This window comes from Pongo abelii, chromosome 1 (assembly GCF_028885655.2).
Source record: "Pongo abelii isolate AG06213 chromosome 1, NHGRI_mPonAbe1-v2.0_pri, whole genome shotgun sequence".
Lineage (NCBI taxonomy): Eukaryota > Metazoa > Chordata > Mammalia > Primates > Hominidae > Pongo > Pongo abelii.
Window position 1 is genome coordinate 143,883,316 of NC_071985.2, and position 26,134 is coordinate 143,909,449.

Below are 26,134 nucleotides of genomic sequence, written 5' to 3' on the forward strand. Positions count from 1 at the left end.
CATGCCCTTTCCTTATGTACTGCACCTCTCAAAGAATAGGCAGCTCCATTGTGAGTGTGTCTATTATTTTAGGAAATTGTATCTGAAAATTAACATGATGCCTCCTCATTCTAGGATTCTCAAACTGACTCAATCCATGAGACATGTATCATTGTATTCAAAACCTAATGGGCATTTTGTTGGACAACAAATGGTTTCTAAGATTTCCAACAACAACAAAAAAAATTTGAAGCTTCTGGTTGAGAAATCATTAAACCCTCCCACTGGCACACTCCAGTAATTCCATTTATGGTAGTGGAGTCAGTGACTTGAACGAAGTACTTTCAGTTTCATATTACTCTAAATCCATTACAAATCTGCTTAACTTCTAAATATTTCATCACCGAAGAAATCCCAGCCTTACAACTTTGGAACAGTGAAACATTAGTCCAGGGATCCAGTGAGAGACACAGAAGTGCTAGAAGCCAGTCCTCGTGAACTGAGGAGAAAAAGAACAGGTAAGAACTTTTACTACTTCTCATCAAGCAGCTTTCTCTCTAGCTCCAAAGGATCTCATCTCAGGGATATGGAACCTACGAGGTTGTGGCAGGGATGGGAAGGAATTTATAAAGGTCAGTTCATTTTCTTAAACATCACTAGAGCCAAATTAGGCTATAGATGAGCCTGAAGTGGGACGCAGGTCAGATGAAATCCTGGTTTTATCAGGGACAGCATGGCCTTAAGTGCCACTACAGTGCTTGTGTTGAATTAGGCACCAGCAGACGAGCTAAACTGAGCGTTTGAAATGTACTAGGATAGTCTTTCTCTTTGTTGACGTTATCTATGTTGACTAGGGATATGATTACATTTCCATCATCAGTGATGGAGCTTGCTGAATCCTGCTTCTATGCAGCTAAGAAATGGAAGAGTTACAAACAGGTTCTTTTCATGAGAAGGAAAGAACAGCAAATGAGAAGCAGAGTAAGCAGCCCACTGACACGGTTAAAGACAAAGAAAAAACTGAAACTCAGCCTGAAAGATGAAGATTCATGAAAACAGTATACTTTTTATTACATTTGTGAACTTTGTTTCAGAATGGATTACTTTCTTTAGAAATAGTCCAGACTCACTAATTTCCTAGTGCCCACTGATCACCTGTCTCTTAGAAGTGAAATTCAACCCCACTGCTTCACTAAAGTGCTTCCAATTTTGTCTTCTTTTAGTAGAGAGCGGGGCCTAAAGTGTTTCCTCTCTAATTCTCCTGTAATGCATCTCTAGAGAAAATGTCTTTGCTTACTTTAACCTCTCCATGCACTCAGACTACTTTGATCCTGCCTTTTGGAAAGTAGTCCCCTGAATGCCTTGTCAAGACACTAGCCTCATTCATCGCCTCTGGTCTGACAGCTCCTCTCTCTCTCTCTCTCATACACACACACACACACACACACACACACACACACACACACACACACATTCCCAGCCCCTTCTCCTCCTCCTCTCCACTCCTACTATTCCTCCTCTTTCTATTTCTCTTTCTCCTACCCTACCAAATGGAAAACAGAACAAAACAGAAATCCTAAAGCTGTATCGCTGGAAATATATTTTATTTGAACAACTTCCTAGGTAGCTCTCTTTATCTGCCTCTCGATCTTTTAATCCTTATTATCTGGGGGAAACATTCAGTATTTGCAATTTTGCATTCATACCCTCAGTGAGTTAGAGGCTACCTTATCGTGACTCTAATGAAGCTTAAGTTTCAGGGCCCTTCTCTTGGACATGACCCTTCAGAGCCCTTGGAAGGTTCCCTAGCCGTGTGTTTCACATGGTTGTATAGTTTTATAAAATTTGCAAAAGTATGTTACATTGTTTCCACTTCCAAAATGGCACTGTGAGAAGCTTTGTCAATCCTCATTGCAGTGAAGTAAGCATAACCATTTGAAGATGGAGGAAGGAACACATTTAAAAATCTTTGGAAATTGTTCTAAGGGTAAACATCAAACTATGAATACTGATTCACTGTGTTGAATGTTTATTCACTGTGAGAATTAATAAGTAAATCAATATTGAATTTCTTACATACAGCCAGGATGCAAAATAAATCCTCTAAATCCTATTCTATCTTCCATTAATTGACTAGTGAAAATATTTAATAAGAATCCAAAAAGAAAGTTTTCCACAATAAATTAAATGAAATATTTGGGTCATGACAGTAGTCGAGTGTTGACAAGTCACTGTCATGCTAACATTTTTTTATAATGAGCTACTTTGACAATACTTCCATAACTTTCTCAAATGATACAGATTTTGCCTCATCTCTCTCGCTGTCACACACAAAACTTTTGGCCATACAGGGGAATCTTATGATTCTCCCTTATAATTGCAAAACACTAGAAATTCTCATTTATTTCACCTCTTCTCTTGCAGACAAGGGAACATCCCGGACATGGCATCAGAGATTCACATGACAGGCCCAATGTGCCTCATTGAGAACGCTAACGGGCAACTGATGGCGAATCCAGAAGCTCTGAAGATCCTGTCTGCCATTACACAGCCTGTGGTGGTGGTGGCAATTGTGGGCCTCTACCGCACAGGCAAATCCTACCTGATGAACAAGCTGGCTGGAAAGAAAAAGGGTAAGTGGCATGAGCAAAGCTCTGCCAAGTCCCTTCTGTCCATCTACACAGTCAGCCCCCACTATGAGGATGTGAGGAGGGAAAGAGATGAGGATGAATACTGAAAGCTAACTTTCCATAGACAGTCAGGCTCCTTATCTTCACGCTGTTCTAGGGGATAAGAATCAATTCATTAATTATTCCCATGATACCTTAGTTTCCCTTTAAAAAGCACAAATTATGCCTTTCCTAAAAGGAGTACGACAGTAATAAAAATAATTAATGTACATAATAATAACTATAATAAACTATACAATGTTTATTACAATTTTTATGCAATAACAGAGAGTTTACAGTGATCTTTAAGGTTGAAAAAATGTTTCAGTCTGTAGTGGATATTCCTTTTTATTGTTGTAAAAAAAAACCATAAAATTTAACCTCGTAACCATTTTTAAGTGTACAGCTCTATGGCATTAATGAAATTCGCATTGTTATACAACTGTCACCTCCATCCATATCCAGAACTCTTTCATCTTGCCTAACAGAAACTCTGTACTAACTAAACAAAAGCTCCACATAAACCCATTGCCTGCCATCATTCTGCATTCTATCTCTATGAATTTGACTACTACAGAAACCTCATATAAGTGGAATCATTCAATATTTGTCCTTTTATGACTGGCTTATTTCAATTCATATGTCTTCAAGGTTCATCAGTGTGTTAGCATGTGTCAAAACTCTTCCTTTTTAAGGCTTTGAAATTGTACGTGTATACTAATTTGTTTATCTGTTCATCTGTCAATGGACACTTGGATTGCTTCCACCTTTTGTCTATTATAAATAATGCTAATAGGAACATGGGTGTCTGAATATCTGTTCAAGTCCCTGCTATCACTTCTTTTGGGAATATACCCAGAAGGGGAATTGCTGGCTCATGCAGTCATTCCATGTTAACTTTTTTTAAGAAATCACTATACCATTTTCCACAGTGACTGTACCATTTTACATTCTCAACAGAAATGCACAAGGGTTCTAATTTCTCTACATCCTTACCAACATTTTTTATTTTTGGTGGCTTTTTTTTATAGTGGCCATACGAATGAATGTTAAGTAGTATCTCGTTGTGGTTTTGATTTTGATTTCTGTAATGACTAGTGATGTTGAGCATCTTTTCACGTGCTTATTGGCCACTTGTATATCTTCTTTGGGAGAATGTCTATTCAAGTCCTTTGTTCATTTATTAATCTGGTTGTTTATTTGTGTTGCTTTGTAAATCTTTTTATATTTTCTAGATATCAATCCCTTATCATATACATGTTTAGAAAATATTTTCTTACATTCTATGTGTTGCCTTTTTTAACTCTGTTGATAGTGTCCATTAATACACAAAAGTTTTAAATTTTGCTGAAGTTCCACTAATCTATTTTTTCTTTTATTGTCTATACTTTTGGTTTCTTATTCAAAAAATAATTGCCAAATCCAATATTATAAAACTTTTACCCTTTGTTTTCTTCTACAACTTTTATAGTTTCAACTCTAACGTTTGGTTCTTTGATCCATTTTGAGTTCATATTTGTAAGTTATAAGGTAACAGCCCAACTTTTTAAGGAGATATCTCATTTCCTCAACATCATTTGTTAAAGAGACTCTCCTTTCTTCATTAAATGATCTTGATACCTGTACTGGAAATCATTTGACCATATATATCAGAGTTTATTCATGGGCTGTCTTTTCTATTCCATTGGTTTATATGTCAGTCTTTATACCAGTACCACACATGGTTTTGTAATACGTTTCACAACTCAGAAACTGTAAGACTCCAACTTTGCTCTTCCTTTTTATTTTTATAATTAGGGGATCTCTGGAAATTTCATATGAAATTTATGGTGGATTTTTCTATCTATACAAAGTAATTGGAATGTTGGTAGGGATTATATCAAACCTGTACATCACTTTGGGTAGTAGTGACATCTTAAGAATATTAAGTCTTCCAATCCATAAACACAGGATGTCTTTCTAATAACTTATGTCATCTATAATTTCTTTAAAGGGTGTTTGAAGTTTTCACTCTACAAGTCTTTCACCTGCTTGGTTAAGCTTATTCCTAGGTAGTTTATTCTTTTGATGCTGTTAAATGGGATTGTTTTCAAAATTTCCTTTTCTATTTTTACACTAGCAACTGATTTCTCCATATTGACTTTGCATGCTGCAACTTTGAGGAATTGTTTTAATAGTTCTAATAGTTTTTTGTGGGATAGTTAATGTTTTCTACAAATTAGATACTATCATCAGCAGAAAGAGATAATTTTACTTTTTCTTTACCAATTAGGATGCCTCCTTTATGCTTTTCTTTTCTAATTACTCTGGATAGGACGTGCAGTGTTCTGTGGAATGCAATTGGCAAAAGTAGGCATCCTTTTCTTGTTCCTGATGTTGTAGGAAAAGCTATGACGCTTCATCATTAAATGTGAAGTGAACTGTGGGTTTTTAATATATGGCCTTTATTATGTTGAGGTACTGTCTTTCTATTTCTACTTTGTTGATTATTTTTATCATGAAGGCCTCCTGAATGTTTCCATGCATTGGATATTCAAATTTCCTATTTCTTTGATTGTAAGTAAGTAAGGTGAATACTAATTGTTGTTTCGGTTCTCTCTCTTAACCTTAAATATGCTACTTTTTCCTTCAATTGCCAGAACTGCCTATTACTAAATCTCCATCTCTGGTCTCCTCTCTCCCTTGCAGGCTTCTCTCTGGGCTCCACGGTGCAGTCTCACACTAAAGGAATCTGGATGTGGTGTGTGCCCCATCCCAAGAAGCGAGACCACATCCTAGTTCTGCTGGACACCGAGGGTCTGGGAGACGTAGAGAAGGTGAGACTCAAGGATCCAATTGTGGAGTGAGCCCCTCTTCTCTGAATATTTTATGCACTGGTTAATGGTTTATTAACTATTAACTACAGGTTGTAATATGTGTGGGTTAACACAGATGCATAAAGGGAGCACAAAGAATCCCAGTGTCATGAGTCTTATCCTGCATAGAACTTTAGTTAAGAATTTGGGTGCTAAAGCCCCATGACTTTGTATTTAAATTTAAATTCTGTCACTAATTCAGTAGCCTGAGAAAATTGACTTATTTTTGCCTCAGCATTCTAATCTTTAAAATGTATGGAAAAGACCTATGTTGGCCGTATAGTATTATTTTGAATATTTAATAAGATAATACATTTCAGGTGTATATTAATTATTCAATAAAATAACAACTAATAGTATCAATCTTACATGTGAATTTTGTTATTGAAAAAAGAAGAGAAAATTTTTAATTTAGATCGTACTTCAGGCCTTCAAATGCCCACCAACCTTGAATTTTAATTTTACAAGTATCTGTTGATGATCATTAGAAGATCTAGTAAGAATCATGGTAACCCAAAAACAGTCGTCGAAAAACTACCCAAAAGCCACATCCTACTGAGAATAATTTTTGTATTTGTCTTCCTTTAGTAGGTCATTAGTGTTAAAAAAAAAAAAAGAAGAAAAAAGAAAAAAAAACCCTCTAACATATGAACATAGTTTTACTACTGTTACTCTGGAAAGTGCTGTGATGATGAAACTTGCTCCTGACTCCAGTGTGTCTTGACTTCCAGGGTGACAACCAGAATGACTCCTGGATCTTCGCCCTCGCCGTCCTCCTGAGCAGCACCCTCGTGTACAATAGCATAGGAACCATCAACCAGCAGGCTATGGACCAACTGTAGTATCCTTTTGTGATCCAGAACAGCACCAAGGTCAGAGGGGACACCTGTATTCATAAACCAGCTGCCTGACTGTGAATCCTGATGAATCTAGCTCAAAAGGAGAAAATGAAAAATAATGCGAGTACAGAGGAGAGATCCCATGTACTTTAGAATTGACACTTAGGTTAGGAGCAAAGGAAAATGGAAGGTTTGGGAATGTGTTGAACTAATATGAGATGGGGTCCCTGTTCATTTTGTCACATTTCCTTAGTTAACTACTCAGCTATGTGACAGAGCTGACACATCGAATCCGATCAAAATCCTCACCTGATGAGAATGAGAATGAGGATTCAGCTGACTTTGTGAGCTTCTTCCCAGACTTTGTGTGGACACTGAGAGATTTCTCCCTGGACTTGGAAGCAGATGGACAACCCCTCACACCAGATGAGTACCTGACATACTCCCTGAAGCTGAAGAAAGGTAACAGAGAGCTTCAACTGATAAACGAGGATGAGAAAACACAATAAATTATCATTTTTCAGTTTACTATTGCTAGTTTTCCCGCATTTGCAGTTTTCTGTGTCTTCAGCTGGCTATTCCTAGAAATTAATACTTGCTGAATATCCAAATTAATAGATGTTATTTTAAATTACATTTGTCATTGTTCTAGAACAAGTTTCTTTTTCTTTCACCTTTGTGTATGCTGTGATTAGGTTAATTTTATCTCCCTGCCTAGGGTTTGTGATCTTCTACTTAGCCATAGAGTATGGAGTACAGTGGATATTTATTTAAAGAACATAGACTAAAACATGAACCATGTGCTAGTCCAAGCATTGGCAAACTACAGCCCAAGACAAATCATGGCAAATCCTGCCTGCCAGCTGTCTTTGTAAATAAGGTTTTCTTGGAATAATGCTATGCCCATTCATTTACATATTGTCTAAAGCTGTTGTCATGCTCCAATAACAGAGCTGAATACTTGGAAAAGAGACCATCCAGCCTGAAGAGCCTAAAATATTTACTATTTGGCCCTTTACAGAAACACTTATATTAGGCAATTTTATAATTTTTTTAATGTTTTTCTAGGTACCAGTCAAAAAGATAAAACTTTTAACCTGCCCAGACTCTGTATCCGGAAGTTCTTCCCAAAAAAAAAATGCTTTGTCTTTGATCGGCCCGTTCACCGCACGAAGCTTGCCCAGCTCGAGAAACTACAAGATGAAGAGCTGGACCCTGAATTTGTGCAACAAGTAGCAGACTTCTGTTCCTACATCTTTAGCAATTCCAAAACTAAAACTCTTACAGGAGGCATCAAGGTCAACGGGCCTCGTAAGTCCCCTTCCCAGTACTTCTGCTCATTGTTTAAGACTAGAGGAGCATAGAATAACTTCCACCTAGTTTCAGCATTGAAAAATCCCAATCTACTGCTATATTTGTGTTAAATTCTAGATGGCACCAATGTTTCTAACATATATTGTTAGTCACATTACCAGTCTAGGAAAAGGCCAAAGGAAAAAAAGTTCTTTTCTTTTTTTTTTTTTTATTATTATTATTATACTTTAAGTTTTAGGGTACATGTGCACAATGTGCAGGTTAGTTACATATGTATACATGTGCCATGCTGGTGTGCTGCACCCATTAACTCATCATTTAGCATTAGGTATATCTTCTAATGCTATCCCTCCCCCCTCCCACCACCCCACAACAGTCCCCAGAGTGTGATGTTCCCCTTCCTGTGTCCATGTGTTCTCATTGTTCAATTCCCATCTATCAGTGAGAACATGCGGTGTTTGGTTTTTTGTCCTTGCGATAGTTTACTGAGAATGATGATTTCCAATTTCATCCATGTCCCTACAAAGGACATGAACTCATCATTTTTTATGGCTGCATAGTATTCCATGGTGTATATGTGCCACATTTTCTTAATCCAGTCTATCTATTGCTTGAAATTGCCCTAGTGAACTGGACCTGCACTATGCAATACAGTAGTCGCTAGACAAGTGTGTCTATGTAAACATAAATGTAAATAATTTAAATAGGGAAAATTTAAAAGTCAATTCACATGGCTGTATTTCAAGGACTAATATTTACATGTACTTAGTGACTAGCACACTGAAAAGCACATATACAACGTTTCCAGCATTACAGAAAGCGCTTTTGAACAATACTGCAATAAAATAAACTAAATGGAGGACTCTTTTTTATTGGAATAGAGTCATTTGTTTCATACATATTGATGAAATGCTTACTATGAATAGACTGAAGATACAGACATAAATGAAATAGATATGGTTCCTGTCCTAATAGTGCTTGCGGTTAAAATGGATGCAAACATTCAATTAACACAAGTCTATGTAATCTAGTACAAGAACTCTCAAATGTTGCTATGCATACATATCTTCTGAGGATCTTACTAAAGACAAAAGTCTAATTCAATAGATCTTGGACAAGGTCTGAGAGTCTATTTCTAGCAAGCTTCCAGGTGATGCTGAGTACATTGATGCTGTGAGGAAAATAGGTGGTATTTGACATGCTCAGAATTACACGGAATAGAGACTTTCTTTACCACAAGAAACATTATCATTTGTTCTCCATATGCAGGTCTAGAGAGCCTGGTGCTGACCTATGTCAATGCCATCAGCAGTGGGGATCTGCCCTGCATGGAGAATGCAGTCCTGGCCTTGGCCCAGATAGAGAACTCAGCTGCAGTGCAAAAGGCTATTGCCCACTATGAGCAGCAGATGGGCCAGAAGGTGCAGCTGCCCACGGAAACTCTCCAGGAGCTGCTGGACCTGCACAGGGACAGTGAGAGACAGGCCATTGAAGTCTTCATCAGGAGTTCCTTCAACGATGTGGACCATCTATTTCAAAAGGAGTTAGGGGTAATTTTTGTCTCAAATGTATACGGTTTAGGGTCATGGAAGCCAAAGTACTACAAGGAAAGAAAACTATTACTTATTTTGATAGAAGTAATTCCTCCTAGCTTCCATAATGGCGAAAAAAACAGATTTGTAATCACATCAGTCAGAAGGACCAATTGTATTATTACAGACCCAAAGTTCTAAAACATTTTTTCCTGAATAATTTTCCCTTTACTTATGCATACAACTGACAACCAGAGCTTCAAATAAAATCACCTTCCCAGTCTTCTCAGACTGATTTGATATTCTAGCCAAACGCAAAGAAAATTTTTATCCTACTTATCTTGAGCAGGCTTCCGTTCAGCCACATTTATTCCATATGAAATTATTAGTCCAATATGCAAAAACAGAGTTTTCCTCTAACAGTTGACATAAAGCTATCAATCTCAGCCCTGAACTTCACCTCCAAAAAGAAAGCGACTTCGGTAGAAAGTGGGGTCAGAAGGAAGAGTGTGGTCCTGGTGAGGAGCCTGTCAGTTTCTCCAGCATCACTGACTTTTATTTTCAGAAATCGTTCCCAAAATTCTGAGGTCAAGCTAATATCCTTTCCCTGTTACTCTTTTTACTTCCTATTTTTACATTAAAGGCCCAGCTAGAAAAAAAGCGGGATGACTTTTGTAAACAGAATCAGGAAGCATCATCAGATCGTTGCTCAGGTTTACTTCAGGTCATTTTCAGTCCCCTAGAAGAAGAAGTGAAGGCGGGAATTTATTCGAAACCAGGGGGCTATCGTCTCTTTGTTCAGAAACTACAAGACCTGAAGAAAAAGTACTATGAGGAACCAAGGAAGGGGATACAGGTAACCAAGATTTATCTGTCAATTATGGAAAGCTGCTGACCTGCCTCCTACAAACACCAAGGTGACCAAGCCTCGTTGCACAGATGTGCTTTTTTGTTTGCATAACATTCATGCTTTTATTCAATAACATATGCAAACAGGCTGTTATACCAGATATGTCCTAGGTGCTCATCAAAGAGAGTGCAGTCAATTAACTATTAAGTTATAAATTCAATTAGCAGATGAAGCACAAAGTTATTATTGTCATCATTACAGCTGGGCTTTTCCTGTTGCAAGAGACAGGAACCTAATGATGGCTGCTTAAACAAAAATGTAATTCATTGATTTAGGCTGCAAACTGGCTTTACAGGACAGGTGGGTCTAAGGTTTCAAGTAACATCATGAACTGTCTCTCTGCCCAGTGTTCCCCCATCCCCACAGTTTTCTCCCTCCCACCCTCCCTCTATCTGAGTCACTCTGATGTTTGCTTTCTCAATGATGGCTTCATTCCCCAGCAGGCTCAGCCCATATGGGACCACAGCATTAACAGTTCCAAACTTAGAGCCCTTGATCTAAACAGGACAGAGACTCTCTTTTTCCCAGTATCTATATTAGCCTACTAAAAATGACTGCTAAGTAGGATGCTCTGATCAGCTTGCCAGGAGCATGTGTCTGTCACTCTGACAGGGAATTTGACCACCCAGGACAACAGGGCCAAGAGAAAGAATTCCTAGAGGAAAGGATGGCAGGAAGAAAAACAGGAACACCTGCTTACAGCCATTTCCTACTTCTCACTCTGTGTTCTCTGGGTCCTAAGGCTGAAGAGATTCTGCAGACATACTTGAAATCCAAGGAGTCTGTGACTGATGCAATTCTCCAGACAGACCAGACTCTCACAGAAAAGGAAAAGGAGATTGAAGGTGAGGAGTGAGTTAAAAGATTAGATGGCCTCAAAAGCTCCAAAAATTGAAATAACTTGACTGGATAAACATGGGACCCTTTAACTAGAGCAAGATCCACAAAGTTGTGTCTTACTTGCTGAGGTCATCTCTGAGTAGGGCATATGCAGTCAACAACAACGACAGGTAAGTGTATAAGGAAGAATGAGGCAACAAGATAACCCCACACAAATTTTTCTTCTTCCTTTTCCTCCACAGTGGAACGTGTGAAAGCGGAGTCTGCACAGGCTTCAGCAAAAATGTTGCAGGAAATGCAAAGAAAGAATGAACAGATAATGGAACAGAAGGAGAGGAGTTATCAGGAACACTTGAAACAACTGACTGAGAAGATGGAGAGCGACAGGGCCCAGTTGCTGAAAGAGCAAGAGAGGACCCTCGCTCTTAAACTTCAGGTATCTAATTGCATCACCTTGAGGTTTCTGTTTTTCTGTTTTCTCTCCATTCTCCCTGATCACAAACTTAGTGTGGCAGAGAGAACATGAAGCCCAGGGGAAGGACCCTGCTTGCTTACTTGTACTTTTCAATTCCTGTCTGTCCAGCCTGACTGGCTACTGCCAAGTCTGGTCACTAAAAGTTTTTTATTTGCAGTTGTGTAACATTCAGTCCTTTATCAGTATATCCTTCATTTCAAGGCAGCTATTATCTGCTAGGCATCATTAAAATATCTGTATCTCAGTGGGGCGTGGTGGCTCACGCCTGTAATCCCAGCACTCTGGGAGGCCAAGGCGGGCGGATCACGAGGTCAGGAGATCGAGACCATCCTGGCTACTAACATGGTGAAATCCCGTCTCTACTAAAAATACAAAAAAAATAGCTAGATGTGGTGGCGGGCGCCTGTAGTCCCAGCTACTCAGGAGGCTGAGGCAGGAGAATGGAGTGAACCCAGGAGGCGGAGCTTGCAGTGAGCTGAGCTCGTGCCACTGCACTCCAGCCTGGGCAACAGAGCGAGACTCCAAAAAAAAAAATCTGTATCTCTTGCTTAATAACATATGAAGCAAGAACTATATCCTTATTACTTAGAAGAAGAAACAAAGGTTCCAAAAAGAATAAATAATTAAGTTCACACAGCTAGTAAATATATCAGAGCTGTCTTCATCACTTAGTGGAATCCACGATGATTATTTTTTTCTGTGACACCTAGTATGAAATTAGATTTAAGAAACCTTTATGAGCAGAAAGCCTCCTAACCCTCACACCTGTGTGATACTCTGCTAATTCTGACTATTTTTTATGTCCTGCTCCCAGTTTGTTAGTTGTGAGCTATGTGCAGAAACTCAGTACGGTCAGTCTGGAACTCAGATTTCTTACCTATCTTCTGCTACCCCTGACACCAAGGTGTGGCAGCTTAGACCAAATTTCCTGAACCATGATTCATATACCTTATGAGATTTTGAGGATACTTTGCTTATTTCTGTGTTATGTCATATACATAATAGGGTAAGGAACATGGCTGTGCTTTGGTCAAGGATAGGCCAAAGTACGACATTTACATCTTGCGTGACTCAGAGAAAATTAAATAACAAATCATTGAATGTGGAAACCAGATAGAATATTTCAATTTGCCTGATGCTACACTTTACTCAGCCTCCGTTTGTCCCTTTTTAGGAACAGGAGCGACTACTAAAAGAGGGATTTCAAGAAGAAAGCAGAATAATGAAAAATGAGATACAGGATCTCCAGACGAAAATGAGACGACGAAGGACATGCACCATAAGCTAAAGACCAGAGCCTTCCTGTCACCCCTACCCAAGGCATAATTGAAACAATTTTAGAATTTGGAACAAGCGTCACTACATTTGATAATAATTAGATCTTGCATCATAACACCAAAAGTTTATAAAGGCATGCAGTACAGTGATCAAAATCATGTTTTTTCTTAAAAAAAAAAAAAGACTGTAAATTGTGCAACAAAGATGCATTTACCTCTGTATCAACTCAGGAAATCTCATAAGCTGGTACCACTCAGGAGAAGTTTATTCTTCCAGATGACCAGCAGTAGACAAATGGATACTGAGCAGAGTCTTAGGTAAAAGTCTTGGGAAATATTTGGGCATTGGTCTGGCCAAGTCTACAATGTCCCAATATCAAGGACAACCACCCTAGCTTCTTAGTGAAGACAATGTACAGTTATCCATTAGATCAAGGCTACACGGTCTATGAGCAATAATGTGATTTCTGGACATTGCCCATGTATAATCCTCACTGATGATTTCAAGCTAAAGCAAACCACCTTATACAGAGATCTAGAATCTCTTTATGTTCTCCAGAGGAAGGTGGAAGAAACCATGGGCAGGAGTAGGAATTGAGTGATAAACAATTGGGCTAAAGAAGAAAACTTTTCTTCTTGTTCAGTTCATCCAGACTATAACTTCAATGGGACACTTTAGACCATTAGACAATTGACACTGGATTAAACAAATTCACATAATGCCGAATACACAATGTATTTATAGCAATGTATAATTTGCAAAGATGGACTTTAAAAGATGATGTGTAGCAAAACTGAACTAATTCAATTACTTATTATTTAGAATGCTAAATCTTATGCTAATCTTTTCTAATTCTTAACACTCATACTTGAAATCTTTCTGAGTTTCCCCAGAAGACAATATGGGATGTTTTTTGACATTTTTGACCCATTTAATAATGCTCTTGTGTTTACCTAGTATATGTAGACTTTGTCTCATGTGTCAAAAGTCCTAGGAAAGTGGTTGATGTTTCTTATAGCAATTAAAAATTATTTTTGAACTGAAAATACAATGTATTTCACTAGGCTTCTTATTTCTGATTTTCTTTTTTGCAGTTCTTTTTATCAGAAAATAAGGTTTTAGTCTTTATAGCAATAGCTGGTAATCTTTTCTGTAAAATACCAGATAGTAACGATTTATGGCTTTGCAGGTCATACATCTCTGTCTGAAGTACTCAGCTCTGCATGTAGTGCAAACGTAGCCATAGAAAATACATAAACCAATAGGTATGGCTGTGTTCCAATCAATTTTTACTTTCAATAACAGGATGGCACCCATAAGCCATAGTTTGCAGAACTCTGTTTTACAGAAACATTGGTCAGAGTTTTATATACCTGCATTGTGTTACTCGCATGTATAAAAATCATATGGATTAGACTATATATATTACAATCTTGAAAAAACTATGTGGTTATTCAAAATAACACAGTAAGAAAAAAGCAAGGAAGCAGCTAATGCCATTAAATCCACATTAATAATCCTGTCTTTCCTAATTGCTTTGAGGCCTTTTGTTACCTTGAACTACCTGTGATCCAATCACACGGCAAATGCCTCCTTTCACAATAGAGCATAGGCTGCCAAGCACTGTTTCTTCACTTGAACTGGAACTTCATAGAAGACCAGGTGAGATCACAGAATACTAGATGAAATGCTCATGTAGATATGCTTTATATTTTCTTCCAAGCTCCATTGCTACAAAGGTGTAAATAAAATACATTTTTATGAGTTGAAGTAACTTCACAGTAGAAAAGAATAACTCTGCCTTCAAAAGCAAATAGTGGTTTCTTTGTAAACCAATAAAGTATAAGAAAATGAAAAATCAGCAAAATTAAGTTACCTCCTCCCCAGTTTGGTAGTATTAATATTTAGACCATATTCCGGCCAGGCGCTGTGGCTCATGCCTGTAATCCCAGCACTTTGGGAGACCGAGGCGGGCGGATCACGAGGTCAGGAGATGGAAAGCATCCTGGTTAACACGGTGAAACCCCGTCTCTACTAAAAATACAAAAAAATTAGCCGGGCGTGGTGGCGGGTGCCTGTAGTCCCAGCTACTCCGGAGGCTGAGGCAGGAGAATGGTGTGAACCCGGGAGGCGGAGCTTGCAGTGAGCCGAGATCGCGCCACTGCACTTCAGCCTGGGCGACAGAGCGAGACTCCGTCTAAAAAAAAAGAAAAAATTAGACCACATTCCAAACCATCTGATTTGGTTTAGTACTTTTCTCTAACATATGCCAGAACAGAATCAAGCTCTCTCCAGGGAGGCATGTCGCTTTCCCTTCCTTAGGCCCTCCAATGGTGTGCAAGGGTGCAGGCTATGGCGAGTGGGGCCGGGCAATCACCAAGCTCCTGGATGGCATGCTTGGGTGCCAGTGGCAGGTGACCTGGTCCTGCTGTCAGACTTCCTGATATTGTGTGCACACGCCCGCAGCTACAGTTGAGGCAGCATGATCCCCAGGCCCTGGGCAGCATGTTTGCGTGGGGGTGGTATGAGAGCCTGTCCTCAGGACACAGAACAGTGTCTGGGCAGACCAGCTCCAGGACCATTGGAGGCACATGCAGATGCTTGGTGGCCCTGCTTCGGGTGGAAGGTTGAGAGGGTTGCTGTCAGTGGCAGTGGCCCCAGGCAAGTGGCTTTCAGAAACAGCAGAGTGTGCATTTGGGCTCCCTTTGTCCTGAGGGCAGCCTCCCTGGTATGGTGCACTGCCTGTTCCTTACTGCACCACTGGATTCAGCCCACGGGACAAAGTTGCAGCCCTCTGGGTGGAAATGAAGAGACGTCCGCAGGGCTCCAGGGACGTGGAGATGATGGGGCTGTTGGGCCCCAGAGCAAGATACAGTCTGGTGGGGGCTGGGCTCTCAAAATAGTGCTGCGCGGCAGCTCCTTGAGTCTTGGGAGTGTCAGTTACCTAAACCAATGGAGGCCGTTTGCCTGATTGCAATGGAAAGCCAAACAAGGAAGCACAAGGGTTTTTTAGAGGGAAAGGTTTATTTTTAGTCGACTAGCAAGGAGATGGGAGAAATGTTCAAATTTGTCTCTCAGATCTGGGGGTTGGGGCAGGTTTTATAGACAGAGGGTAATGAGGTAAGATCTGACTGCATCGTGCCATGAGGTGATGTCAGGGCTGGATCTGTTCAGATCACAGATTAAGCCCTGAGGTGTCTCCTTCTTAAATCAGCCCTGCTCCTTGGTCCAAGTACTTAGGTTCCACCGTGGTTGTATGCAGAGTGTGTCTGGGCATGCTCAGGTAACATAACTTGAAACCAGGAGTCCGTGGCAACTGTAAAACAATGCATTATTTTATTACACAAAATTGAACCACATTGGGCTGGTTCTGCATTTTCAAATCCCCCTTTTTTCATTGTTCATTTCTCAATCTTGAGGGAGAATGGGCGACAGGCACTCTAACACTTCTGCTGATTAGGGCACAGACCTTGGTTAGAGGAATAAAATTGTTTGGCACGGTGTTGTACGACTTCCCTGATATCAGGTTTATGTTTCAGAAGGAGTTGTTTGATTCAATTTTAGGAAAATGCATAAAATGTTAGCAACTTAAACATTATTTCTTCCAGAGAACAGAAAGAATGCTCAGGTTTTATAGCTGAAGTTCCCACGCAGGTTCCCAATCAGGTCTGTTCATTCAATTGAGAATTAAAACTTGAAACTCACTTAGTTCTGATTGGTCAACCCAGCTGAGTTCTAATTGGTCAATACAGCTGAGCCCTGATTGGCAGAGGCAGGTGAGCTGAAAAGCCCCAAAATAATAAGGTATGTGTTTTGGGTGAACTCAGAACATGTGTGTGTTCCCTCGTTAGCAAATGGTCCCTTGGCTCAACTTGAAATGTAGGCCCAGTTAGCCACTCAGGATGCATCTTGAAAGATTGGCTCAGACTTGTTGGCAGACAGCTTTGCATTCCATCACGGCATGAAAGTGATTAGCTACGTGCTTCAGGTTTATCTGGTCTCTTCTAGGGATCCTGGTGGCAGAGCAGTGGCCAATTGAGCAACTAGAGCCATTTACTTACAAAAGGCACTCAGATACCTGTTAGATTCTAATCGAAGTCTCGTAGGTTACGTTGATTCTGGTTCCTGAATGGAGTAAATTTAAAGTTTCGTGGGTTAGGTCAGCATGATCCAAGCCTCTTGCAGACATCTGTTAAAACAGGCTAGAAGAGCTGGGCGCAGTGGCTCACACCTGTAATCTCAGCACACTGGGAGGCCGAAGCGGACGGATCACCTGAGGTTGGAAGTTTGAGACTAGCCTGAACAACATGAAGAAAATGCATCTCTACTAAAAATACAAAACTAGCCAGGTGTGGTGGTGCATGCCTGTAATCCCAGCCACTCGGGAGGCTGAGGCAGGAGAATCACTTGAACCAAGGAGGTGGAGGTTGCAGTGAGCCGAGATCCCACCATTGCACTCCAGCCTGGGCAACAAATGTAAAACTCCATCTCCAAACAAAACAAAACAAACAAAAAAAAAAAACAGGCTAGAACAATTCAAAAGAGTACCCAATGATTAGCCCAAATAGAAGGATCATTGAGATCTGTAGGATGGAACACAGAAGGTATCCTAGACTAGAGACAAAAGCCAGCTGAAAATATCTGGAAATTGTAAATTCAAGCCAGGAAGTCCAGCCAGGAGGCTTTTTGAAGGTGTACCATTCAGAGATTTAGCTAACTTTAGGATCTTAGATGTTTCCAATTCAATCTAACTGGATGTATTTACCCAGGTGCAGCAGCAAATGTTAGCAACAGCACAAACATCACACTGTACAGCGAGGAGATAGTCGAAAAAAATGTAGTTGTCTAGAACCACATGAGCAAGGGAGTTTGGGACTTCTGCTATGCTCTGACAGTTTGGCCAGTGGAACAGTTCATTCTATTAACAGCACAAGAAAGATTTCTGACCATATATTCATTCCAAGCAGAGCATAGTCCAAACCCGTCCGGTTACCCAGTAACCTTCCTGATCTAGCTGCTTCACTAGAGTTAATCCTTCTGGGTAAATCACATCTTTGGTAATATCCCCAGCTATAATCTAAGAGATTATCATTGGTGTTCAGTTGTGTCTCCAAGACTCTCAGGTAGCTCTTTGGGTAGCAGTGGTGAGACTAGCTGAATAGATTAAAAATTGGGTTATTCATTTCTGTAGCCAAATCTCCTGGTGAGGTTACCTTAAGTACTATTTTTGCCTTTTGGGAGAAGGAAATATGGGCCTGACAGGTTTCTAACTTCCCCAACCTAGCAAGGCAGGCCAACATTCAAGTTCAGGAACTACAGAGACAACCACAAAGATACTCCTTGAGAAGAGCAACTCCAAGACATATAATTGTCAGATTCACCAAGGTTGAAATGAAGGAAAAATGTTAAGGGCAGCCAGAGAGAAAGGTCAGGTTACCCACAAAGGGAAGCCCATCAGACTAACAGCTGATCTCTCAGCAGAAAGTCTACAAGCCAAAAGAGAGTGGGGGCCAATATTCAACGTTCTTAAAGAAAAGAATTTTCAACCCAGAATTTCATATCCAGTCAAACTAAGCTTCATGAGTGAAGGAGAAATAAAATCCTTTACAGACAAGCAAATGCTGATTTTCTCACCACCAGGCCTGCCTTACAAGAGCTCCTGAAGGAAGTGCTAAACATGGAAAGGAACAGCTAGTACCAGCCACTGCAAAAACATGCCAAATTGTAAAGACCATCAATGCTAGGAAGAAACTGCATCAACTAACTAGCAAAATAACCAGCTAATATCATAATGACAGGGTCAAATTCACACAGAACAATATTAACCTTAAATGTAAATGGGCTAAATGCCCCAATTAGACGACACAGACTGGCAAATTGGATAAAGAGCCAAGACCCATCAGTGTCTTGTATTCAGGAGACCCATCTCCCATGCAGAGACACACATAGGCTCAAAACAAAGGGATGGAGGAAGATCTACCAAGCAGATGGAAAGAAAAAAAAGCAGGGATTGCAATCCTAGTCTCTGATAAAACAGACTTTAAACCAACAAAGATCAAAAGAGACAAAGAAGGCCATTACATAATGGTAAAGGGATCAATTCAACCAGAAAAGCTAACTATCCTAAATATATATGCATCCAATACAGGAGCACCCAGATTCATAAAGCAAGTCCTTAGAGACCTACAAAGAGACTTAGACTCCCACACAATAATAATGGAAGACTTTAACATCCCACTGCCAATATTAGACAGATCAACGAGACAGAATGTTAACAAGGATATCCAGGACTTGAACTCAGCTCTGCACCAAGTGGACCTAATAGACATCTACAGAACTCTCCACCCCAAATCAACAGAATATACATTCTTCTTAGCACCACATCCCACTTATTCCAAAATTGACCACATAATTGGAAGTAAAGCACTCTTCAGCAAATGTAAAAGAACAGAAATCACAACAAACTGTCTCTCAGACCACAGTGCAATCAAATTACAACTCAGGATCAAGAAACTCACTCAAAACCGCACAACTACATGGAAACTGAACAACCTGCTCCTGAATGACTACTGGGTAAATAACGAAATGAAAGCAGAAATAAAGACGTTCTTTGAAACCAATGAGAACAAAGACACAATGGACCAGAATCTCTGGGACACATTTAAAGCAGTGTGTAGAGGCAAATTTATAGCACTAAATGCGCACAAGAGAAAGCAGGAAAGATCTAAAATTGAAACCCTAACATCACAATTAAAAGAACTAGAGAAGCAAGAGCAAACACATTCAAAAGGTAGCAGAAAGCAAAAAATATAAGGTCAGAGCAGAACTGAAGAAGATAGAGACACAAGAAACCCTTCAAAAAATCAATGAATCCAGGAGCTGGTTTTTTGAAAAGATCAACAAAATTGATAGACCACTAGCAAGACTAATAAAGAAGAAAAGAGAGAAGAATCAAATAGACACAATAAAAAATGATAAAGGAGATATCACCACCGATCCCACAGAAATACAAACTACCATCAGAGAATACTATAAGCACCTCTAGACAAATAAACTAGAAAATCTAAAAGAAATGGATACATTCCTGGACACGTACACCCTCCCAAGACCAAACCAGGAATAAGTTGAATCTCTGAATAGACCAATAACAGGCTCTGAAATTGAGGCAATAATTAATAGCCTATCAACCAAAAAAAGTCATGGACCATATGGATTCACAACCGAATTCTACCAGTGGTACCAAGAGAAGCTGGTACCATTCCTTCTGAAACTATGCCAATTAATAGAAAAAGAGGGAATCCTCCCTAACTCTTTCTATGAGGCCAGCATCATTCTGATACCAAAGCCTGGCAGAGATACAACAAAAAAAGAGAATTTTAGACCAATATCCCTGATGAACATTGATGCGAAAATCCTCAATAAAATGCTGGCAAACCGAATACAGCAACACATCAAAAAGCTTATCCTCCATGATCAAGCCAACTTCATCCCTGGGATGCAAGGCCGTTTCAAAATACACCAATCCATAAACATAATCCATCACATAAAGAGAACCAACAACAAAAACCACATGATCATCTCAATAGATGCAGAAAAGGCCTTTGACAAAATTCAACAGTGCTTCATGCTAAAAACTCTCAATAAACTAGGTATTGATGGAACGCATCTAAAAATAATAAGAACTATTTATGACAAACCCACAGCCAATATCATACTGAATGGACAAAAACTGGAAGCATTCCCTTTGAAAAGTGGCACAAGACAGGGATGCCCTCTCTCACAACTCCTATTCAACATAGTGTTGGAAGTTCTGGCCAGGGCAACCAGGCAAGATAAAGAAATAAAGGTATTCAATCAGGAAAAGAGGAAGTCAAATTGTCCCTGTTTGCAGATAACATGATTGCATATTTAGAAAACCCCATCATTTCAGCCCAAAATCTCCTTAAGCTGATAAGCAACTTCAGCAAAGTCTCAGGATACAAAAATCAATGTGCAAAAATCACAAGCATTCCTACACACCAAGAACAGAGAGCCAAATCATGAATGATCTCCCATTCACAATTGCTACAAAGATAATAAAATACCTAGGAATCCAACTTACAAGGGATGTGAAGGACCTCTTCAAGGAGAACTACAAACCACTGCTCAAGGAAATAAAAGAGGATACAAACAAATGGAAGAACATTTCATGCTCATGGATAGGAAGAATCAATATCATGAAAATGGCCATACTGCCCAAGGTAATTTATAGATTCAGTGCCATCCCCATCAAACTACCAATGATTTTCTTCACAGAATTGGAAAAAACTACTTTAAATTACATATAGAACCAAAAAAGAGCCCACATTGCCAAGACAATCCTAAGCAAAAAGAACAAAGCTGGAGGCATCATGCTACCTGAATTCAAACTATGCTACAAGCCTACAGTAACCAAAACAGCATGGTACTGGTACCAAAACAGAGATATAGACCAATGGAACAGAACAGAGGCCTCAGAAATAACACCACACATCTAAAACCATCTGATCTTTGACAAACCTGACAAAAGCAAGAAATGGGGAAAGGATTCCCTATTTAATAAATGGTGCTGGGAAAACTGGCTAGCCATGTGTACAAAGCTGAAGCTGGATCCCTTCCTTACACCTTATACAAAAATTAATTCAAGATGGATTAAAGACTTAAATGTTAGACCTAAAATCATAAATGCCCTAGAAGAAAATCTAGGCAATACCATTCAGGACATAGGCATGGACAAGGACTTCATGACTAAAACACCAAAAGCAATGGCATCAAAAGCCAAAATTGACAAATGGGATCTAATTAAACTAAAGACCTTCTGCACAGCAGAAGAAACTGCCATCAGAGTGAACAGGCAACCTACAGAATGGGAGAACATTTTTGCAATCTACCCATTTGACAAATGGCTAATACCCAGAATCTACAAAGAACTTAAACAAATTTACAAGAAAAAAACAAACAACCCTATCAAAAAGTGGGCAAAGGATGTGTCTTCTTTTGAGAGAAGTCTCAAAAGAAGACATTTTTGCAGCCGACACAAGAAAAAATGCTCATCATCACTAGTCATCAAAGAAATGCAAATCAAAACCACAATGAGATACCATCTTACACCAGTTAGAATGGCGATCACTAAAAAGTCAGGAAACAGCAGTTGCTGGAGAGGATGTGGAGAAATAGGAATGCTTTTACACTGTTGGTGGGACTGTAAACTAGTTAAACCATTGTGGAAGACAGTATGGTGATTCCTCAAGGATCTAGAACTAGAAATACCATTTGACCCAGCCATCCCATTACTGGGTATATACCCAAAGGATTATAAATCATGCTTCTATAAAGACATATGCACACATGTGTTTATTGTGGCACTATTCACAATAGCAAAGACTTGGAACCAACCCAAATGTCCATCTATGATAGACTGGATTAGGAAAATGTGGCACATATACACCATGGAATACTATGCAGCCATAAAAAAGGATGAGTTCATGTCCTTTGCGGGGATATGGATGAAGCTGGAATCCATCATTCTGAGCAAACTATCACAAGGACAGAAAATCTAACACTGCATTTTCTCACTCATAGGTGGGAATTGAACAATGAGAACACTGGGACACGGGGTGGGGAACATTACACACCAGGGCCTGTCATGGGGTGGGGGGCAGGGGGAGGGATAGCATTAGGAGAAATACCTAATGTAAATGACAAGTTAATGGATGCAGCAAACCAACATGGCACATGTATACCTATGTAACAAACCTGCATATTGTGCACATGTACCCTTGAACTTAAAGTGTAATTTAAAAAGTGCATGCAATCCTTTATCTTTACTTTTCATAACAGCTATATTGTCATATGATATAGTTATACTACTGTCCACAAATACTGTTCAATAGAATGTTGCAAACATCCAGAACATGTATATTCCACTTTCTCAGAGAAAGATTGTTTTCAGGTGGCAAGAAATGAACACATTTACAAACTTTCAGGGTTTTCTATAATACCTTCAACTCATAATAATCGTTAATTGATTAGTATTTGTCCAATCTCATGAAAAACTTACAATACTGGACTGGTATTTGGGGGTCTGGTTTTTTTCCAAATATTTTTATATTTTTTACTTTGATTAATTCATTCTGCTCTATTTTGAATACAGATGACACATTTGTCTTTTTTTGATTTTGGCATTTTTCCAGATAGTCATGTAAAAATGAATAAAATTCAGCAAATAGTTTCATGATTCTTATGAAATACCCATTATTCCAGGAATGTCACTTTCAATCATAACCTCATGTGGAGCAAGCCTCAATTAAAATACAATAATTGCCACTATTCATTCAAAATGATAACAAATGTTCTTCAAGACTTTGGTAAGTGCTTTTATTTGATTTACATTGAATTAAAAAAACTCAAGCCTTCATATGCTCCGTGGAGTCTTTAACATATTTTGAGAGTTCTTCTATATCCATTCAGTTGGAAAACCATGCCTTGTAAATAAATCTGTTCTTGTAAACATTATTTACTAACTAAACACCATATGCAGACTTTTAGTTCTGGGATATGCCAACCAAGATCTCATAATAGTTTGAACATCTTAAAATTTGTGAATAATGTTTATTATCTCAGGGACAAATGCACAAGTAGGTAGTCCCAACACCGAGTGCTCCAGTCCCTCACCTTAAAGAGCTTCAAGAATGACACCAAAGGATTCCACCAGTCCTGAATCAACCTTCTATCATTTCCCAATAAAGTAGATAGGCAGAGAAATTCAGATATTAACTACTAATATTTGCTTCTTAAAGACACATATCCATGTTACACTTGCAAGAACAGGCTAAAGAGTCTGTTACATATTGTTTTCCCTCCAAGAAGGAGACACAGAATTCCAGCTGTTAACTACACAGCCATAAAAAGGAAAGAGATCATGTCCTTCGCAGGGTCATGGATGGAGATGGAAGTTGGAAGCCATTATCCTCAGCAAACTAACACAGAAACAAAAAACCAAACACCATGTGTTCTCACTTATAAGTGGGAGCTGAATAATGAGAACACATGGACACATGGTGGGGAACACACACACTGGAGCCTGTTGGGGTGGGATTTTTGGGAAGGGACAGCATTAGGAAGAGTAGCTAAGGTATGCTGGGCTTAATACCTAGGTGATGGGATGATCTGTGCAGCAAACCACCATGGCACACATTTATCTGTGTAACAAACCTGCACATCCTGCACGTGTACCCCTGAATTTAAAATAAGAGTTGAAGTATAAAAAATAAATAAATAAAAAACTAGAAAAAAACTGTATGGCCTAAGAAGGACTTTACACAAATATATTGTGGCTCTGTAAAATAATTTCTCTTTTTTAAGAAACACACACTGAAGTTTTTAGGTATAAAGAGCCATTATGTCTGTCACTAACTCTTAAATAGTTCAGACAGAAAGAAAATAAATTTAAAATGATAACATATGGGGAACTGAGGGAAAGACTACAGAAACTTTGTACTATTTTGCCACTTTTCTGAAGTCTAAAATTATATCAAAATAAAACTTCATAGGACATTATAAAGCTGAGAATGTTCCCTTTTGTTCTCAGTGTGTTGACTGTGTTTATCAGGAAGGGCTACCAAATTTTATCAAATGCTTTTCCTGTGTATATTGAGATGATTACATGGTTTTTGTCCTTCATTCTGTTGACACGGTGTTTTATATTAATTGATTTTCACATGTTAAACCATACTTGCTTTCATGGGATAAATCCCACTTCATGTAAGTTTTGGTATATTTTTCTGGGATTTGGTTTGCTAGTATTTTATTGAGGATTTTTGCATCCTTTTTCATAAAACGTAGTGGTCTACACTTTAATTGTGATGCCTTTGGATTTCATAGCATTGTAATAGTGCCTCAAACTGAATGGGAAATTGTACTCTTCTATTTTTGGTCAAGGTTGTAAGAAACTTGTATAAATTATTCTTTACCTGTTTAGTAGAAGTAGCCAGTGAAGTCACTGGGGGCTGTGCTTTTCTTGTGGTAGTTTTATGATTACTAATTGATATGGTTTGGCTCTGTGTCCCCACCCAAATCTCACCTTAAATTGTAATAATCCCCAAGTGTCAAGGGCAGGACCAGGTGGAGATAATTGAATCACAGGGTAGTTTCTTCCATGCTGTTCTCATGATAGTGAGTGAGTTCACATAAGATCTGATGGTTTCATAAGGAGCTCCCCCATTTGCTCTGCTCTCATTCTCTCTCCTGCTTTATGCTGTGATTGTAAGTTTCCTGAGGCCTCCCCAGCCATGCAGAACTCTGAGTCAATTAAACCTCTTTTCTTTACAAATTACCCAGTCTCAGGTATTTTATCATAGCAGCATGAAAATCGATGAATACATAATTCAATCTCTTTACTTGTTACTTTTACTCAGATGATCTATTTCTTCTTGAGATAGTTTTGGTAGTTTGTGTCTTTCTAGGAATTTGCCTATTTTGTATAATTTAATTTGTGGACATACTGTTGTTCATAGTATTACTTACAATCTTTTTTATTTCTGTAAAGTCAGTAGTGATGCCCCCTGTTTCATTCTCAATTTTAGTTATTTGAGTCTTCTGTTGTTTTTCTGGATTGTTTCATTTTGTTTTGTTTCATTTTGGCCAGTCTACCTAAAAGCTTTGTCAATTTTGTTGATCTTTTCTAAAAACAGCTTTTGGCTTTATTGACTTTCTCTACTTTTTTCTTCTATTCTTTATTTCATTGGTTTCTACTCTGTTAATTTCCAAAACTTTTCATTTTCTTCTTTCTGCTTGCTTCAGATTTAGTTTGGTTTTTTACCAGTGTCTCAAGGTAAAAGACTAGTTTATTGATTTGAGACCCATTATTTTCTTAGTAATTGTTCTAGGCATTATCATATACATAACTCACCAAAGGATGCCTGAAATTTATGCTAAATTAATTCCTGTAAGACACTGAATTATTATACTAATAACTATAACTATTGGCTCTTCCCTCTTTTGGTGCTATTATTATTACATATATTACATCTATATATGTTACAAACTCAATAATACACTATTATGATTATTAATTCATAGTATTTTATGTCTTTTAAGGAAGCAGAAGAAAAAGGTATACATTTATAGAGCTTTTCATTTTTATTTTCTTACTTACAAGTTCTCCTTATTTCTAGAGGTTCAAATTAACATCTGCTGTTGTTTCTTTATTCCAATATACCTTTGCTCCCACCTTTTCCCTTTGTGTCATTCTTAAGTGTAATACATTTCTGTATGTTATAGACCTTGAAATACACTTATATACATACTCTTTTATACAATAAAATACTTATTTTTTAAAATAAGTTACAAGGAGAAAGGAAAAAATATACATTTATGCTGTCTTTTATAATTACATAATTCCCTTACTATTTGTCCAGGTGGATT

At 38.7% G+C, this 26,134-nt stretch overlaps 1 protein-coding gene and 1 long non-coding RNA gene across 10 annotated transcripts in view; one reads left to right on the top strand and one right to left on the bottom strand.

The window, feature by feature from the left end:
- The window catches only part of LOC129050137 (uncharacterized), an 88,329-nt gene that overhangs the window by 27,097 nt on the left and 35,098 nt on the right, over positions 1–26,134 (bottom strand). For 5 of the 9 annotated variants that reach the window (XR_010135499.1, XR_010135501.1, XR_010135498.1 and 2 more), the window contains 2 exons: positions 16,770–16,964; positions 14,246–16,007 (listed from right to left, as the gene is read on the bottom strand). This is a non-coding gene — a long non-coding RNA (uncharacterized LOC129050137). The remainder of the gene's footprint in view (positions 1–14,245; positions 16,008–16,769; positions 16,965–26,134) is intronic. The other 4 variants (XR_010135493.1, XR_010135495.1, XR_010135497.1 and 1 more) reach the window with 3 other exon arrangements.
- GBP1 (guanylate binding protein 1) lies at positions 288–13,742 on the top strand. Its single transcript, XM_024232855.3, is given in 12 exon segments — positions 288–497; positions 2,404–2,612; positions 5,337–5,464; positions 6,235–6,344; positions 6,608–6,804; positions 7,411–7,653; positions 8,926–9,206; positions 9,832–10,044; positions 10,841–10,943; positions 11,181–11,374; positions 12,588–12,660; positions 12,663–13,742. Coding segments are annotated over 11 exon segments (1,809 nt in total). The 5' UTR covers positions 288–497; positions 2,404–2,422; the 3' UTR covers positions 12,740–13,742.